Below are 19971 nucleotides of genomic sequence, written 5' to 3'. Positions count from 1 at the left end.
AACTTTTCAAAAACTTGTCATTAAACTCAGCTGTAGGCACCTCTCCTTTCCCTCCTGGAAATGGTAGCCCAAACATCGTTTCATAAGGAGAAAGGCCGATATCGCGCCTTGGAGCAGTCCGAATGCGTAATAGCACAATAGGTAAACATTTGGTCCATGGTAATCGCGTCTCTAGGACTAGTTTAGATAATTGCTTCTTTATGGTCTGATTCATTCGTTCCACCCGCCCAGAGGAGGGTGGGTGCCAAGGAGTGTGGAACTCCCAAGAGATTTCTAATCTTGCCATTACTTCTTGCAAGATATTAGAAGTGAAATGGCTACCTTGGTCTGAGTCGATACTTTCCACTATTCCATATCGTGGGATGATACGTTTGAGGAGGGTTTTCACCACTCCTTTTGAGGTGGCTGATGACATTGGGAAAGCTTCTACCCACCCGGTTAAATGGTCTACTAGTACTAACAGGTACTTCTGTTTTCCCACTGGTGGTAGTTCGGTGTAATCCACCTGTATACTTTGGAAGGGTCTCAATCCTGGGTTTCTTCCTCCTTTGAGCTCTTCCCTTACCATTTTCTTATTGATCTTTTGACAAGTTATACATCCTGCACATATCTGTTTCGCCAACGTATTTATTCCCTTACATCCATATTTTCTTAATACTGTATCACATAATGCTTGGGAACCCCAATGACTACCCTGGTGTAAGGTGGCTAAGATGTTTCTCATGACTGGTTTACTCAGTAATTCCCTCCCATCTGGGAGGATCCACTTTCCTTCAGTTGTCTTAGTGGCTCCTATTTCTTGGAACTCTTTTTCCTCTTCTTCTGTGTATATGGGGTTCATGGGAGAAGAGTCAACTAAGGGTGTAAGACTCTGTATCCTTATTACTGTATGGTTCATAGCTGCCTCTTTGGCTATCTCGTCTGCTAGCCGGTTTCCTTTTGCTTCTAGAGTGTTCCCCTTCTGGTGTCCAGGTACATGGACTATAGCTATTTCCCGGGGTAATTTCAAATTTTTCAATACTTGTGCTATTAACTCTTCATGTACTAATTCTTTTCCTCGACTATTGATTAGTCCCCGTTCTTGCCATATCTTTCCGAAGGTATGGACTATCCCATAGGCATACTTAGAGTCAGTGTAAATTGTCCTATCCTGTTTCTCTAAATGTTTTAAAGCTTGGTTTAATGTGTACAATTCACAGGTCTGGGCTGACCATGTGTTAGGCATGTCTGCCTCCACTGTTTGGTTTTTATTACCGTCCACTACTGCATATCCATTGTGTTTTCTTCCTTCCACTACTCTTGATGATCCATCTATAAACAATCTATCCCATCATGTAAATGTAGATCTCTCAGGTCCTGTCTAACTTTGGTTTGATATTCTATGATATCTAAACAGTCGTGCTCTAATTCTCGTTTGTCCAGAGGTTCTCCCTTCCAAAGAAAGGTAGCTGGGTTTAGACAGGTGTCTGTTGCTAACACGAGGTCATCTTTCTCCATCAGGATGGCCTTGTATTTAAGAATTCGTGAATCTGTCAACCATCTCCCTGCCTTTTGGTTTAACACAGTTCTGACTTGATGGGGAGTGCTAACTACTAGCGCTCCTCCGAAAGTAAGTTTCCGGCTTTCTTCTACCAAAATGGCAGATGCTGCAATTGCCTGTATACATTCAGGCCATCCTCTTGAAACAGGGTTCAGGATTTTGGACAAGAAGGCTGTTTCTTTCCCCCTCCTTTCTGGGTTAACACTCCTAAGGCTGCTCCATCGTTTACTGTCACAAAAAGGTGAAATGGTTTCTCTAGGGAAGGAAAGGCCAATACTGGAGCTTGTGTTAGACTATGCTTCAACTCACGTAACCCTTCCTTTTCCTCTTCTGTCTAGTACAGTCCTTCGTGTTCTGATTCTGTCAATTTGTAATATAACCTCTTCGTTTTCTGGGCATAGGCTTCTATCCATAACCTGCAATAACCCATCAGCCCCAGGAACTTTCATAATTCTCGTTTGGTGTTCGGGAGAGGTAGTTCTACTACTCCTCGTGTTCTTTCGGGGTTAATACGTCTAGTTCCCTTGCTAATAAGGTGTCCTAAGTATTTCACCTCTTTTTCTGCATATTGCAATTTATTCCTAGATACTCTTAAACCCTGTCGCTCCAGGAAATTCAACAATCCATTGGTGGCCGAACTTACATCATTTCTCTTTTGTCCTGACACAAGTAGATCATCCACATATTGCAACAGTGACATCTCCCGGGACATTTTATATTGTTCCCGGACTTGTTCCAGTATTTGCCCGAATAAGTTAGGTGATTCTGCGAATCCCTGGGGAAGTACCGTCCATCGGAACTGTTGTTTTCTGCCAGTGTATGGGTTTTCCCATTCAAACGCGAACATGTCACGGCTCTCTGGGGCTAAAGGACAAGCCCAGAATGCATCCTTTAAATCTATTACACTAAACCAGCAGTGGTTACACAGTATCCTACTAAAAAGGGTGTTTGGATTGGGCACCACTGGGTGCCATGTCCGGACCAGTTGGTTCACTAATCTGAAATCTTGTACCAGTCGGCAAGTTCCATCTGGTTTTTGAACGGGTAGTTTTGGGGTATTAAAGGGTGACATACATGATTCTAACAGCCCTTCTTTTACTAGAGAGTCTATTACCGGTTGTAAACCCTTGCACCTCTCTAATGAAACTGAATATTGTTTAAGCCTTACTGTTTTATTTTCTTGGGACAGTGTAATTAAGATGGGATTAACGTTTAAATGACCCGTGTTCCCGGTTCTCGCCCACACGTTAGGGTTTATCTGTTCTTCATCTTGTTACAGTTATTGAACTATTCTCTACTCCAATCTTCAAGTTTAACAAAATTATTAAATCCCTAACCAAGAGATTGCTTCCAACATCAGGAATATATAATAGTTGTCCCGTCACTTCTTCGTGATTTCCCCTTATTAGGGTCGGCTCGAAAATGGGCACGAAGAATCCTTCGCCTTTTACTCCAGAAACCCTGAGATTCTTATTGGTCAATTTAACACCGCTAGGTCTAAAACTTAGGGATGACCGTGCCGCTCCCGTGTCCACTAAAAACACTGCCTCCTCCCCTTCAGGTCCCACCTTTAGATTTATCAAAGGTTCCCGGTGGGTCTCAGGAGGAAGGAACCGCTAACTCCCCTATTCCTCATTAAAAGTCATCAATGATACTGCTTCTCTTTGGCGTCCTAACTTTGGACATTGCCTTTTAAAATGTCCTGATTTTTCGCAGTAATAACATCCTGCCAGTTGCTTTCTTCCCCTACCATCTGTTCTCTATCTCTCTTGTTCTCCCCTATTGTTCTCTGATTCTAACTTTCTCATCATAATTTCCTCAACCACTGCAATCATTATTTTAGCTTTCTGTTTTTGTTTCTCGTCTTCCTTTTTCACATACACTTTCTGTGCCTCATGTAACAATTAATCCATCTGTTTTTCACTCCATCCTTCTAATTTCTGTAACTTCTTTTGTATATCCGGCCATGATTTAGTCACAAACTGGACCTGTAAGAGTCCCTGTGCTACCGGATCATTGGGATTCATTCCCAAATATTTTCTAGTGGCTTCTTTTAATCTCTGTAAAAAGGCTGATGGGCTTCCTCCTTCTTCTGTCTTACTTCAAAGGCTTTAAAAAAATTCTGAGATTTAGGTGCTGCTTCTCTAATACCCAAAATAACCATTACTCGAAAGTCTCTCATTTCTCCTCTATCGTGTTCATCCTGCCAACAGGGGTTCACATTGGGAAATTTGTTTTCTGCTGGTATTACTCCTTCACCCACCGGGTGTCTCTTTTCCCATTCCCTCAGGGCAGCTCTTCTGATCATACCCCTTTCTTCCCCTGAGAATATCATCCCCAGAATGCTCATCAGTTCGCCCCATGTATACAAATTTGGCCCCAAGAATTGGTCCAACTGTTCTGCCAATCCTACGGGGTCTTCAATCAAGCTTTTCATTTCTTTTTTAAAGGATCTAACTTCACTGCTAGTTAGTGGTGCATTGACATACCCGATTTCGCTGTTACCAACGGGTACTTCTCTAAGGGGATATATTTGTGCCGCTGCCCCGCCTATGTCCCCCTCTTCCCTCCTTTTCACTGCTAATCTAGTCTTAATCGGACTCGAGGGAAGGTCTTCCCCCGGGCCTTTTTCAAGTTCTTGTACTGGGGAGGATTCTGTGGGAGAGGGAAAAGACGACAACGGACCATTACTATTGTTGTTGTAAGGGTGGGGGAGAGGGGTAAACTATACAAAGGATCCCAACGGAAAACCTTCGTTTCCTCATCACCTTCTTCTGACTTTTTCAAAACAAGGATTTTCGGACTCCCTATTCAACAAGTGGCATAGTCAGATTCTTTACGGGAGTATTTTTGTTTCTTATTTACATATATATTTAAATCTTGACATAGCCAATCTTCATCTGACCCATACTTAGGCCAAAATATACTTGGAGTTTTAATGCTTTCCTTCGTCCAGACAAAACAACAAAAGTTTATCATTTCTTTTTTATCCTTTCCTCGCGTCCGAGGATTGTACTTCCAAATACTTAACATTTTTCCTAAAGGACTGTCCGTTGGGATGTGGTTTTCGGATGTCCCTCCAATGTCTCCTTCTAAACTTAAATTACTATTTTTATTCCCCATTTCAATACTCAGCCGTTTCTTTATGTAATTTAGTTAACCTTACTGAGGTCTGGTGTCACCTTCTTCCACACCCACTTCAGGGTCCTGAACTTTGCGTGGGGGATTTCCCCTCTTAACAACAGGTCTAAGGCTGGGTGATCGAATCAGGTAGACACCCTACTCATCAGATTAATCTAGCCAATTAAATACTTTATTTTATATGTTGCCAATTCCCCGTACTTCTCGTACGTCCCCGACCACCAAGGAAATACTTAATAATTAAACTCTTGGTCTGTCCACAAGAGTTACCTGGTCGAATCCGCGTGCCCTGTCCCATGGCAATACCTGGCAACCACTACCGTTACCTATCCCGGTTGCTTACTCGACCAAACCTCCCGCTGCGTGTCAGTGCGCCCTGTCCTGCAGTATATCCAACTGGCAGCAATAACTGTTGCCTAACCCGGTCGCCCAGAACCCCAGTTCCATGGATCCCGCAGCGCGTCCTGTCCCGCAGCAATTCCCCAGATATGTCTAACTGGCAGCAATTACTGTTGCCTACCCTGGTCGACCGGATTCGCCTAACCCGGTCGCCCAGAACCCCGGTGAAATCCTGTCCCGCAGCAATTCCCTGGATATAACTGGCAGCAATTACTGTTGCCTACCCTGGTCAACCAGATTCGCCTAACACAGTCGCCCAGAACCCTAGTTCCCCGGATATATCCGACTGGCAGCAAATACCGCTGCCTACCCCGGTCGCCTGGATAAATCTTTTAAGACCTTTCTTACCCAGGTCTTGTGCACACAAGAGTCACCCAACCAAACCCGCCGCGTCTGCCCATCTTGTTTCCAGGGTGTCTCAGTCCGGATCACGCTCACCCAAAGCCGCAGCGGCTGGAGACCGCTGAAATCAGCGATGTGCACCTTCTCCGTTTTCCCAAAAATGCCAAGCGACCGGAGCTTGGGATCCCGGACGAGCCCCCAAATCCGTTAGAAACAAGTTTAATAAAGTTTAGACAAGACCACCAAAACTGGAAACAAGACAATTTATTCTATGATCTTGCAAGAAAGGGCATCAAATGCAGAAACAATTGAGCAATGAACATTCAATCTAGTACACAGTTAAACGTTTGAGCTGCGTGAGGTCACCTCTCCCGACTCTTACATTACCCAATCTTTCTTAGTATTCTGCCACTGCCCATCTGTGCTCCACCCTTATTGCCCCCTTCTCTCCAAGTTGGCAATCTTTCCCTTTGTAAGTGCTGACATAAGGCTAAACTTGTATCTTGATGTTCTTTTACTTTGCTTGTAACATCTTCCATTGTTCATAAGTACATTCCATTCTTGAACATACGTTTTAACAATGTATCTTTTCATGCTTGGTTTATGTGTTTCAGCTGTCTCAGCTATTTTGCTGAGACTATTATTTAATTATTTACCCTACTAATTCTGCACTAAAGTTAGTACTTAATTATCATTAAAGATAAAGACACACTTCCCTAATGCTTGCTTAGCTGATATTTTTCTTGTACCCCTTTCCTGCACATATACTCTCTTGCTTTTCTATTTGTGCAAAAATAAAACACTTCTCCATTTCTTACAATATGTAGGGAGGGTCTATAAGGACCTTTGAGTTTTAACCTGTAAAATAAAAATGTTACTGATATATAATTATACAATACAATACATACCAATAATTTGGATGAGAATGTACAAGGCATGATTAGTAAGTTTGCTGATGACACTAAAATAGGTGGTATCTTGAACAGTGAGGAAGGCTATCAGAAATTGCAGCAGGGCCTTGATCAGCTGGGGAAATGGGTCCCAAAATGGCAAATGGAGTCTAATATAGATAAATGTGAGGTCTTGCATTTTGGAAAGTCAAATCAAGGTAAGAATTTCATGGTGAATAGTAGGACCTGAAGGTGTGTAGAAGAACAGAGGGACATTGGAATTCAAGTGCAAGGTTCTCTGAAAGTGGAGGCACAGGTAGACAGGGCAGTGAAGAAGGCTTTTGGCACACTGGCTTTCATCAGATTTTGAAAAGTTTGGTGCAGCTAAAACTGGTTTGGTGATTAAAATGACTTTCAAATGGTTGAATGCTTCCTTGCATGGTTCTGTCCACCGAAACGTTGTGTTCTTCTTCAGCGAATCGATTAATAGTGCCACTACACTGCTGAAGTTTGGAACAAACTTCCGATAGAATCTGCTAAGTCCTAAGAATCAAAGCACATCTTACTTCGAGGTTGGGCGTGGAAATTCCTTGATGACCTTCATCTTTGCATTCCAAGGGGTCAATCTTCCATGACCGATGTTATGTTCCAAGAACGTCACCTCTGTTTTCCCAAATTCTGTTTTATTTAAGTTTATCACCAGTTTTGCTTCTCATAGTTATTCAAAGACCTCTGCCAACTGTACCATGTGATTTTTCCAGGACTTACTAAAGATCACTACATCATCCAAATAGATTGTACTGTTGTTAATCCGGTCACAACTCTATTCTTGAGTCTTTGGAACGTGGCGGGCGCGTTCTTCATTCCAAAGGGCATCACTTTAAACTGATTTAGCCCATTTGGGCTTACAGACACAGAAATTTCTTTCACCGTCTCTGATAAAGGTACCTGCCAGTAACCACGCATTAAGTCCAACTTGGTGATGTAACTGGCTTGTCCGACTTTCTTGATGCAGTCCTCCAGTCTAGGAATTGGATATGAGTCCAAGTTTGTAACGGTGTTGACCTTCCGATAATCCACGCAGAATTGTTGCGTCCCATCCGGTTTGGGAACTAAGACAATCGGCGAACTCCACTCGCTCTGGCTTGGTTCGATGATGTTCTCATCGAGCAAGGTCTCCATCTCCATCTCGACCTGTCTGGCTTTGAAAGGATTAAACCGATAGGGGTGTTGTTTTATTGGAGCATTGTTCCCTACCTCTACTTCATGTACTATAGCATTCGTCCTCCCTATCTGATGCTTACATATGTTCTTATCCTGCAGTAACAAACCTTTCAACTGTGTTCTACGCTCCTGAAACAGATAACTTACTAACCTATCCCACTCTTCAAGGGCTTCTTCATTTTTTAATCCATTTTGAGCCACATCAAAGTCTATCTCACCTGGATTTGATTCCTCACCTTGTGAGGCAGTAACTAACACCTGTTTCTCCAGTTCTTTCTCTCTAGTATAATACGGTTTCAACATGCTCACAAGACATACACGATACCTTTTTTTTTCTATCTGGGATCATTACTAGATAGTTCACCTGACCCAACCTACCATTTGGCATGTACGACACATTCGGCAAAAGTTAACCACATCCTTGTGCATTCCAGGCTATTAAAATTGTTTTTGTACCTTAGCCTGAGTCTTTCATACCCCTAGGTGACCTCCTACAGGTAGTTCATGTGCTACCTGTAACACCTTCTGTCTGTGTGCTACCAGCAACACAAGCTGGTGCAATTTGGCCCATTTCTCCTCTGCACTAACCTGCCTTGGTCTCCATTTCCGTCTTAGGACTCTGTCTTTCAAATAATAACCCTCTGGAATATTCTCTGCCTCCTTTGCAGAGTACGCATCCACATATAGCTTTTATCGTGTTGTCTTGCTGTTGTAAGTCCCTTAGACTTTCAGGACTAAATACTTCTGTCTGACTCTGCCTGTTCTGGCTTTTCTTGCACCATTATGTCAAACAAGGTATCTACTAACTGAATCTCAACTCCTTCATCTTTCTGTTTGCGTTTCGATTTGTGCAGTGACTTATGATCGTGGGATCTGGTTACCACATAGTCAGGGAAAATACCAGGATATTTTGTTTTAACTCCTCAGTTTTTTTGGCCTTCCTTGAGCTTCTCCACAACAAGGGGTGTCACTCCTATCTTGGATCCTGCCAAATCATTCCCAAGAAAGAAACAACCTTGATAATTATAGACCAGTGAGCCTTACTTCGGTTGTGGGAAAAGTGTTGGCAAGTCTTATAAGAGATAGGATTTGTAATCATCTAGAAAGGAATAAGTTGATTAGGGATAGGCAGTACGGTTTTGTGAAGGGTCGGTCATGCCTCACAAACCTTATTGAGTTCTTTGAGAAGGTGACCAAAAGGTGGATGAGTGTAAAGCAGTTGACATGGTGTATACAGATTTCAGTAAGGCATTGATAAGGTTCCCCACGGTAGGCTAATGCACAAACTACAGATGCGTGTGATTGAGGGAGATTTAGTGGTTTGGATCAGAAATTGGCTAGCTGAAAGAAAACAGAGGGTGGTGGTTGATGGGAAATATACATCCTGAAGTTCAGTTCCTAGTGAGGTACTGCAAGGATCTGTTTTTGGTCCTGTTGATTTTCATTTTTATAAATGACCTGGATGAGGGCATAGAAGGATGGGTTAGTAAATTTACGGATGGCATTAAGGTCGGTACAGTTGTGGATAGTGACAAAGGATTTTGCAGGTTACAGAGAGACATAACTAAGTTGCAGAGCTGGGCTAAGAGGTGGCAAATGGAGTTTAATATGGAAAAGTGTGAGGTGATTCACTTTGGAAGGAGTAACAGGAATGCAGAGTACTAAGCTAATGTTAAGATTCTTGGTAGTGTAGATGAGCAGAGAGATCTTGGTGTCTAGATACATAGACGCAAGGTTTGTACTCAGTCTGAAGATGGCAATGGAAGCTATTAAAACAATTTTTGGGTATCTCAGAAGTTTCCATGGTACAGTTGCAGGGTACAAATAAAGTCTAGGGATTATAGTAAAGTGAAAAGAGCTATTCTAAATGGATATGTGTTGGCCCCAAAAGCATACAGGCAGAGGTTTAGGAATGTATGGAAACAACCTGGACAAACTTATACCAAATCTGAAAGTGTTAAAAGAATAAATTTGATGGGTGGACATGCTCTCAAAGAAACTATTGCTTTTGAAGAATTTAAAACTTCCTTATCTTCTGTAATCAGAACTCATATAAAAAACCAAAGGATAGTAACAACAAGACAAGCAGCTATAATGGCTGACGATTATAAACTGATCCATTAACCTTTTCTCCCCACAGAAATTTGAGGCAAAAGAGTGGGAAAGTCAAAGGAAGGCCGATAGCCAAGATAGAGAATGGCCCAAGACCTCTTCCTCAGATTAAGTAGGAAATTGCTGAGTGTGGATGTTCGATTTGGAAATTTCTGTGTTACTATTCAACTTATTTGGGGCATGTCAGTTCGAAATATTGGAGGTTGTAAGGCAAACCCGTGGGACATACAGGAGTTAATAAAATGAGTCAGAAAATGGAACGTAAAAAGGTAGTATCATGGAGCAGGTTGGAGCTCTCACGATAATGAAAACGCTAGAGATGAATTCTGTCATTAGTAAAGAAATATTGTTACGACACAGCAGTGAACCCTTCTGTTAATTAAACCAAACATACAGAAAAGCTCATCACGACTCATAATCTGTTAAAACTTGAATGACAATGAACTCCCAAATTCCACTATTTAAAGAAATTAAAATCAATTTATTTTTTAACTCTATAAGTGAACATTAAACAGCAACTATTCACAACTGTAAGCCGTCCTTTTTCTTAACTGCTTATTACCTGCCTCCAACTCTATAACAATATGCTGTCCCAATAAGATACTTATTAAAGTTACATCAACTTAATTTCAAAACCACACAGCGGCTATCGACTTCGATATCTGTCCTCTTCCGGCTGAAGGTCTCCCTGGGTCACCTTCTGTCTTTTACTGTGAATATGTTTAATTTTAAAAGGTACATTTGATAAAAGAGTGTTTCCTAATTTTTTGGATCTGTGTTGATGGCTGTTGCTCTATCTGCAATTTTCAAAAGCCTGCACTTTTATATCCCCAGCATTGATCATCTCATTGGTTCAATGTTGACAAAACAATAAATTCAAACTCGATTAGGTTTTAGTATCCTGGGGCATAATTTAAGCTGATTGGTTAAATTCAAATTGTTGTCAAAACAACAACCAAAACTCAGATATCCATTTCACAGCCAAATGTTACATATTTTCAATTTTCCAATACATTCTGAGACTGCTATCTCATCATATCACAGGTGCTTGTAAGCTGTCAGTTCAGAACAGCATTCACTCTCTCTTAAAGGTACCGTATATGCTTTCAACTTCATTACAGTATGTAGGGTAGATGAGAGGGATGCAGAACTTTCATCACAAAGAAAGATAACTCCTTTCTCTTCAGGTGAGGTAGCTTATTCCATAACCATATTAATACAAAGGCAACTCAAATCCTCTCACTGGAGAAAGAATTGATTTTCCCTCTAGAGACTTTGATGGAAGCTAAGGTTTTAAATGGGATTGGTAGAGAATATATTTTGTGGGATTGGTAGAGAATATATTTTGTATGTGCTTTATCAAGAGAAATAATTGTTGGATTAGATTGGATTACTTACAGTGTGGAAACAGGCCCTTTGGCCCAACAAGTCCACACCGACCTCCAAAGAGCAACCCACCCAGACCCATTCCCCTACATTTACCCCTTCACCTAGCACTACAGACCTACTCCTGTTCCTATATCCTGTGTTACTGTGTGAAGGAAGGATGTACATACATTGGAGATGGTTCAGAGGAGATTTACTGGACTAATTTGAATAGTTGGCGAGCTCAGCTGGCTGGAAAATTGGTTTGTCTAATGCCAATAATGTGGGCTCAATTCCCAGACCAGTTGAGGTTATTGTGAAGGACTCTCCTTCTCAACCTCTCTCCTCACACGAGGCATGGTGGCTCTCAAGTTAACCACCATCAGTTACCTCTCACTGATGAGAGAGCAGAGGTATGTGTGCAGTAGTGATGCACACCTCTCTTATTAATTCACTTTGTGTAATGGTTTTCCAATTGAAATTCCTAAATCTTCTGTGCAGATTTTAGAGAGAGAGAATAGTCCTCAGCAATCAATGACTTAACACCTCCACCCTAACTTGATGATTGTATTTTTCTAAATGCAGTAATTGGCCTCAGAACTCACATACCTCCTTACTCTCTAATGTCTCCACTGATTTCATTCTGTTCTCATTTCCAGAATCCCAAGGCAGCCTATTTAAACAGTAACACCCCAAGCCACAATGGCAGCATACTGAGTCTCCATGGTAGCAATTTGTGCTGTGTTGGAAGCTCAAATTGATCATCAGATGCTCGAGCACTGTGCTTGGTCTCCACATCTGTTGTTGAAGGCAAGTGCCAATTCCAATTAGAAATAATGGGGGCTCCAGATCTGTGCTGATCCAAGTTGGAGATTGGCTCCTCCAAGTTCCCTGGCATTTGGGCATAGACTAAGTGCACTGAGCACTCAACCCCATTAGGTTTCTGTGATGGAGCCCATCGAAATCCTTCTTTGAAGGAATACAAGTCTGTGACATTGCCTATGTCAAGCTGGCTGCTGTGGAATGCTTTGTCTGACCCTTCTCCTAAGCTCCTTCTTTACTCCACCTCACCACCCCATGATAGAGGAAGTCCCTCCCCGTTGCCATCTGATAAGCCAATGCCTCCAGTGCACCATCAGAGAACTGGGATTCACTCAGGCAGTCTTGTGCTGGATATCTCAGTTTCCCTGGAAGTCTCAAGCAACTTCCCTTTCAGAACTACTAGCTGCTTCTAAATAGCTATTGTGCACTTCCAATTTCAGTGCCCAACAGCCTGAGTCCAACAGCCAGTCAATAACTTTGGTAACACTGGCTTCACACAGCAATCATTGAAGTGAGCAAACAGCTTCGATTATATCTGTGCCTGCAGCCTCGGGTTAGGTTAATGATTGTTTCCCAATGCCTATACCCATTCTCTGCAACCAATCAATTTCATTCCCACTCAGTTAGAAATTCTGACAACTGCATTGGAAGCTAATGCACTAACTTTCATTCTCACTCCATGTTGTGGTATGCCTGTTTTTCTAATCTCTGTTCTGGTCTGTTCGTTAACAATATTTTAAGCCATTAGACAATAAGATGGAAGAGCAGGCCATTCAGCCCCTCAAGTCTGCTCCACCATTCAATGAGCTCATGCTTAATCTGATAATCTTCAACTCCACTTTTCTGCTTTATCCCCATAACCCTTGATTCCTTCAGTATTAAAAATCAGTCTATTTCAGCTGACCCTATGAAGAGTAACCCATCTAGACCCAGTTCCCTCTGACTAATGCACCTAACACTATGGGCAATTTAACATGGCCAATTCACCTAACCTGCACATCTTTGGACTGTGGGAGGCAACAGCACCCAGAGGAAACCCACGCAGACACGGGGAGAATGTGCAAACTCCGCAGTCACCCGAGGCTTGAATTAAACCTGGGACCCTGGTGCTGTGAGGTAGCAGTGCTAACCACTGAGCCACCGTGCCGTCCTCAATCTTTGGAGTTTCTGTTCACTTTGACCTCTCACTTCCTTTTATATATTTAAAGGAACTCTCGTTTGTTTTTATATTGCCTGCTAGTTAACCCTCGAAGTTTATTTTCCCCCCTTTTTGACATTGTTCGTTGGATTTTAAATCTTTCCCAATCCTCTGGCTTATCACTAGTCTTTGCCACATTTGATGCTCTTTCCTTGCAATTTGATATTCTCCTTAATGTCTCCAGCTTATTTTCTTCTAAGAATCTTCCCTCTTCACTGGGACATAACTTTGTTGTAAGCAATGAACTATTTTCTTAAACATCTGCAATTGCTCCATAACCATCTTGCTGCTAAACTCTTTTCCTAGTCTACTCCTGCCAATTCAGCTCTCATTCCTTTGAAATTGCCTTTACTTAAATTTGTTTGTTTAAGTTTTAATGGATGTTCCTGACCCAGGTCTCTTATTTCCATACTGAATGCTAAATTCTACCATATTATGATCACTATTTCCTTGGGTATCTATTATTCTGAGATCACTTATTAAACCTGCCTCATTACAATTTACTGGATCCAAACATAACATGATCCTTGATGGTCAGAAATTTTACCAAATATATTCTATGAATTTTTCCTTATGGCTACTTCTGTCGATTTGATTTTCCTAATTTACATGAAGATTAAAGTCACCCATGATTAACGTGCTGTGATTCTTAAATGTCCTCATTATCTCGTGATTTATTCTCAATCCCACTGTGTAACTGCTGTTAAGAAACCTTTAGACTACTCCCACCGGTTTTTTCATTTCCTTGTAATTTCTTATCCATCCCATTTCCACCCAAATGGATTTTAATCTTCCAATACAAGTTCATGTCTTGCTGTTGTATTTATTCTGCCTAGTACAAATAAAGCAACCACAGTACCCCTTCCTCCCTTTTGAAAAGCTTTGATCTCCTTTTATCTGTGTAATGTGTATAAGAAAAATCTCATTAATGTCTATTTGCGCCACTAACTTATTTATTTTGTTCCATGTAGTGTCACCTAGCAGAATTAGCCCTGGACTATTAATCCAGAGATCCAGGCAATGTCCTGGGGACCCAGGTTTGAATCCTGCCCTGGTGGAATTGAGAATCGAATGATGACCATTGCTGATTGTTGGAAAACCCACTGCTTCACTAAGCTCATTTAGAGAAGGAAATCTGCCATCCTAACCTTATCTGGCCAATGTGTGACTCCAGACCCATAGTAATGTTGTTAATTCTTAGTTGCCCTCGTGGCAAAATATAGATGGGCAATAAATGTTGGCCTTTTAATCCAAATCCTATGCATGAATATTAAAAAATCAATTTTCCAAGACACTGGTTCCAGCATAGTTCAGGTGAAGCATGTTCCATTAGAACAGCTCCCAGTACATCAGTACACTACAACGTGAACCTATTCCAATCTGTAAGCCATTCCTTGAACTCACTGACTTTAGTTACCTGTTGCCAGTTTAAATTTTGCCAGCACCAACACTGGAGTGGCCAGAGGTACCAGGTTTCACAAGAGCCTGAGCTTGAATTAATTACCAGTGCAGCAGGGAACCCTTGCATCATCTCCTTTTGTCTCTGTTTTTGCTCAACAAACACAGACTTCCTGTCAGCCACTGAATACGAGGTAGCCAGCACATTTTGGGTAATTTGATGGGAAGTGAAGAAACATTTTGAGCAACTGCTGTATTCTGATGTCAGGAGACAAGAAGCTGTGAATGCGAAAGAAGAAACGCTGAAGAAATGGCAATGATTTCTCTCTACATTTGGCTTTCTGCAGTCCTGCTGTCAGTCTCTGTGCACGGATCAAGTGAGTGTTTTCCAATAACTCTTCAAATTCATATACTCTTTTTAATCACTTCACTCAAAAGATCAGGAGTGGTGAAAATTCAGTGCAGTCACAGTCAGAGTCACAGAAACAGGGACAGGGAGAAATCAGATGGATCATGAAACAGCAAGATCATGTAACAGCAGGAGATATTCAACCCATTGATCCTGTGCACAGATCTGTGAGATCATGGCTGATTAATATCCAAATTATATCCACCCAGGTTTGTTCCATATCTCTTAAAATCCTTCCCAAACAAAACTGACCAATCCTGATAAGTTCAGTTGTTTCCCAGGAATCCCAGGAGACAATTAAAGATTTTCAGAGTCTGTATGAAGTGGTGCTTCCTGACCTTATTCCTGTACAGTGCAGCTTTCAATTTAAAATTCACTCCTTTGTTCTGAACTATCTCATAGTCATAGAGATGTACAGCATGGAAACAGACCCTTCGGTCCAATCCGTCCATGCTGACCAGATATTCCAACCCAATCTAGTTCCACCTGCCAGCACCCGGCCCATATCCCTCCAAACCTTTCCTATTCATATACCCATCCAAATGCCTCTTAAATGTTGCAATTGTACCAGCCTCCACCACATCCTCTGGCAGCTCATTCCATACAAGTACCACCCTCTGCGTGAAAAAGTTGCCCCTTAGGTCTCTTTTATATCTCCCTGTAGCTCAGATCCTCCAACCCTGGCAACATCCTTGTGAATCTTTTCTGAACCCTTTCAAGTTTTACAACATCTTTCCGATAGGAAGGAGACCAGAACTGCATGCAATATTCCAACAGTGGCCTAACTAATGTCCTGTACAGCCACAACATGACCTCCCAACTCCTGTACTCAATACTCTGACCAATAAAGGAAAGCATACCAAATGCCTTCTTCACTATCCTATCTACCTACGACTCCACTTTCAAGGAGCTATGAACCTGCACTCCAAGGTCTCTTTGTTCAGCAACACTCCCTAGGACCTTACCATTAAGTGTATAAGTCCTGCTAAGATTTGCTTTCCCAAAATTCAGCACTGCAAATTTATCTGAATTAAACTCCATCTGCCACTTCTCAGCCCATTGGCCCAACTGGTCAAAGTCCTGTTGTAATCGGAGGTAACCCTCTTCGCTGTCCACTACACGTCCAATTTTGGTGTCATCTGCAAACTTACTAACTCTACCTCTTATGCTCGCATCCAAATCATTTATGTAAATGACAAAAAGTAGAGGGCCCAGCACCGATTCTTGTGGTACTCCACTGGTCACAGGCCACCACTCTGAAAAACAACCCTCCACCACCACCCTCTGTCTTCTACCTTTGAGCCAGTTCTGTATCCAAATGGCTAGTTCTCCCTGTATTCCATGAGATCTAACCTTGCTAATCAGCCTCCCATGGGGAACCTTGTCGAGCGCCTTACTGAAGTCCATACAGATCACATCTCTGATTAAAGGAAATCTATTAAACATTTTAAGCCCCTTGATGAGATTATCTACTGTTACTGTATAAATGAGTTGCACTGGTGTTAAATCCTGAAGTGACCAGAGAGCCTATATCTGCACAACAAACTTGCAATGACACTGCATTAGGAACAGATTCTCAAACCCAACTAAAACCCTGGGTTGAAATGCAGCCCGGAATACCCTGCCTGTTATCCAACACTTGACTTAGAAACCACCCAAAACCCTCAACTGGATTCCAGCCTCTAACTCACTCCATGGAGTCTGATGTCAGTGTCACCCCATCTCAAATCTGCCTGTATGAAATATCTATTGTCACTTCATAACAAATTCTATGTATTGAGATGTGTTGAGTGTTTTCAAAAACCAGTCCCATTCTGTATTAATAATCTCAATCTTTCTCCTCACAGTGATTTATGTTAATGGGTGGTCAATGACAATCGCGGATGGAGTGAGGGCTGAGGAAGGAGGCTCCGCTGTCTTACCCTGCAGCTTCACCCACCCTGACACTCGCCTCACACTCACCGGCTCAATCTTATGGTACAAGGGGAAATCATGGTCTTTAATCTTTAACTGTACATATCTTGGTCCAGACCATTCCCAGGGTGAGCTGTGTGAGAATGTGATACAGCGGGACGGTTGGAATCGATTCAGATTCGTGGGGAACCTCAGCAACAAAGATGCCTCAATAATGATGGAGGGACTGAGCCTGAGGGATGCTGGTTTCTATCTGTGTCATGTGGAGCTCAATATTGGCAGAATTAAATCAAGGATTCTAACAAATCTGGAAGTGAAAGGTGAGGAACAATGTTCGGATGGTGCTGCTACCCTGACAGCTCAGTGAGTACAAACTCCACCTAGTCCGGGAGCTCTCCAGTTGGCTCATTTTCTTGGGTTCTTTCAGGTCTGAGTCAGGAGGCAGTGACATAGAGGTGTCAGCTGCTATTTATAGAATATCCCATCACCGTGTCTGAAACTTCCCGCAGTCTCTCACACACTCACTCAATGCTGCAACCCAGTTAGGAGGTTTTAGTATGGTGATGATATCACTAAATCAGTACGCCAGACTCATGCCTTGGTAACAAGGATTCAATTCCCATGACAACAGCTACTGTCCATTAGGAAAGCTAACCTCAGCCACCATGATCATTAAACTATCGTTGAGTATCATTTTTTAAAAGTCCGATTGACTTCAGGGAAGAAAATTTGCTGAGTGTGATTCCAGACCCTGCAGCAGTGTAGTTGACTCTTACCTATCCTCTGAAATGGCCTAACATGCCACTCAGCTCAAAGGTAAGACAATAAGAGATAGGAACAGAAATAGGCATTCTGTCCATGGAACCTGTTTTGCTAGTCAACAGGATCATGGCTGATCCAATATTCTCCACGTCAACTTCCTCACCTTTTTCTGATAATCCTACATTCTCCTACTGATAAAGAATCCATCCATCTCAGCCCCATATAAACCCTGCCTCTACAGTTCTCTGTGGCAAGGTATTCCAATGAATCACAACTCTCAGAAAGGAGAAATTCTTCCTCATCTCAGTCTTAAATTGGCATCTCTTCATTCTGAAATTATAACCTCTGATCCAGTACTCTGCCATCCTCTCAGCGTTTACCTTGAACAGCCCCATAAGAATCCTCTATGTTTCAATCTGATCACCTTTCATTTTTCCAGACTCCAGTGAGAAAAACTCCAACCTGGTCCTCAGCAGACAATCCCTCCATACCTGGGATCATCTCAGTGAACTTTCCATGAACTGCCTCCAATGAATTGACATCTTTCCTTAAAACTGCTCGCAATACTCCAGATGTGGTCTCACCAGGTTTATGAGAATATTGCAGAAATACTTCCCAACTTTTATTCCTTGACTCCCTTGAAATAAGAACAATGTTCCATTAGCCTTCCTGATTACCATCTGAACCTGCTTGCTAGCTTTCTGTGTTTTGTGCACAAGTAGCCCCAAATCCCTTTGTGTTGCAGTTTTCTACGGTTTCTTTCTATTTAAATAATATTCTGTTTTTCTGTTCTCCCTTCCAAAATGAACAGTTTCATCTTTTTCCGCATTATACTCCATTTGCCATATTTTTGCCCACTTATTTAACTTATCAATATCTCTCTGTAAACTGATTGTATCCCTCTCATAATTTGCCTTTCCAAATATTTTTATGTCGTCTACAAATTTGGCTACATTATATTCACTTCCTTCCGCCAAGTCATTAATACATACTGTGAGCATTGGTCCCAGCAATGATCCTGGTGAAACCCCACTGTTTACAGGTCACCAGTCTGGAAGAGAACCCTTTATCCCCACTTGCTGTTTTCTGCCCATTAGCCAATTCTCTGCTCATGCCAATATACTACCTTCAATGCCATTGGCTCTTAGCTTATATTAGGCTTTGTGAAGTATTTTGTTGAACATCTCCTGGAAGTCCAAATATAATACATCTATTGCTTCCGCTGTATCTACTCTGGCTGAGACTAAGTTGAAAAATTCTCATAAATTAGTCAGACATGACTTTCCTTTCATAAAGCCATGCTGACTCTCTTTGATTAGGTTCTGATTTTTCAAATGTTCTGCTATTACTTCCGTATTGCTTGATTCTGTTCAGATTTAACACTATCATTCCTCAGCACCTGATTGGAAAGGTGAGTCAGCTGGGCTTGAATACCTCCATCTGTAACTGGATCCTGGACTTCCTGACTGGGAGACGTCAGTCAATCTAGATTGGGAAAAACATCTCCAACACCATCACACTGAGCAGTGTGGATCTCCACGGCTGTGTGCACAAATCACTGCTGACACACAACTGTGCAGCAATGCACAGCTCAAATCATATCATCAAGTTCACTGATGACACAGTGGGTCTCATTAGCAGGAACAATGAGTCAGCATACAGAGAGGAAATGCAGCGGCTAAAAGACTGGTGCAGAGCCAACAACTTGTCTCTGAACGTGGACTAAATGAAATAGATGATTGCTGACTTCAGGAGGGCACAGAGCGATCACTCTCTGCTGGACATCAATGGCTCCCCGGTGGAGATTGTGAAGAGCACCAAATTTCTTGATGTCCACCAGGTGGAGAATCTCACCTGGTCCCCCAACACCAGCTCCATAGTCAAGAAAGCCCAGCAGTGTCTCCCATCCCCCATCCTCACTGCATTCTACAGAGGGTTGCTTGAGAGTACACTGAGCTGCTACATCACTGCCTGGTTCTGGAATGCACCATCTCGAATTGTAAGACCCTACAACAGTTAGTGAGGACAGCTGAGAAGATCTCAGGGGTCTCCACTCCATTACAGACATTTACAGTACACACTGCATCTGCAAGGCGAACAGCATTGTGCATGACCCCCACACCCCCCCCACTCAAACTCTTCTCCCTCCTGCCATTTGGCAGAAGATACCGGAGCGTTCACTCTCTCATGGCCAGACTGTGCAATAGTTTCTTCCCCCAAGCCATCAGGCTCCTTAACACAGTATGATCATACTCTATTCCATTTGCAACTTGTGGATGACATTTTGAATTGCTGCTAAAACAATGTTTTATTAATTATCATTCATTCTGGCATTATAATTTGTCCACCACCGTGCCTCTCGTCTTGTCAGGAATTAGATTTTAGATTACTTTTTTTTTTTAGATTACTTAGATTACTTACAGTGTGGAAACAGGCCCTTCGGCCCAACAAGTCC

General features: G+C 42.2%; 1 protein-coding gene across 5 annotated transcripts in view; it reads left to right on the top strand.

The window, feature by feature from the left end:
* The first annotated feature begins 14671 nt into the window (after positions 1 to 14671).
* The window catches only part of LOC122557009, a 29405-nt gene continuing 24105 nt past the window's right edge, over positions 14672 to 19971 (top strand). For all 5 annotated transcript variants that reach the window (XM_043704255.1, XM_043704232.1, XM_043704230.1 and 2 more), the window contains exons 1-2: positions 14672 to 14808; positions 16688 to 17074. In XM_043704255.1, coding sequence (XP_043560190.1) covers positions 14742 to 14808; positions 16688 to 17074 — 454 coding nt within the window. In that variant the 5' untranslated portion in view covers positions 14672 to 14741. The remainder of the gene's footprint in view (positions 14809 to 16687; positions 17075 to 19971) is intronic.

This window comes from Chiloscyllium plagiosum, chromosome 2 (assembly GCF_004010195.1).
Source record: "Chiloscyllium plagiosum isolate BGI_BamShark_2017 chromosome 2, ASM401019v2, whole genome shotgun sequence".
Lineage (NCBI taxonomy): Eukaryota > Metazoa > Chordata > Chondrichthyes > Orectolobiformes > Hemiscylliidae > Chiloscyllium > Chiloscyllium plagiosum.
The sequence above is the reverse complement of the archived record's forward strand: the minus strand, read 5'-3'. Positions and strand labels throughout refer to the sequence as shown.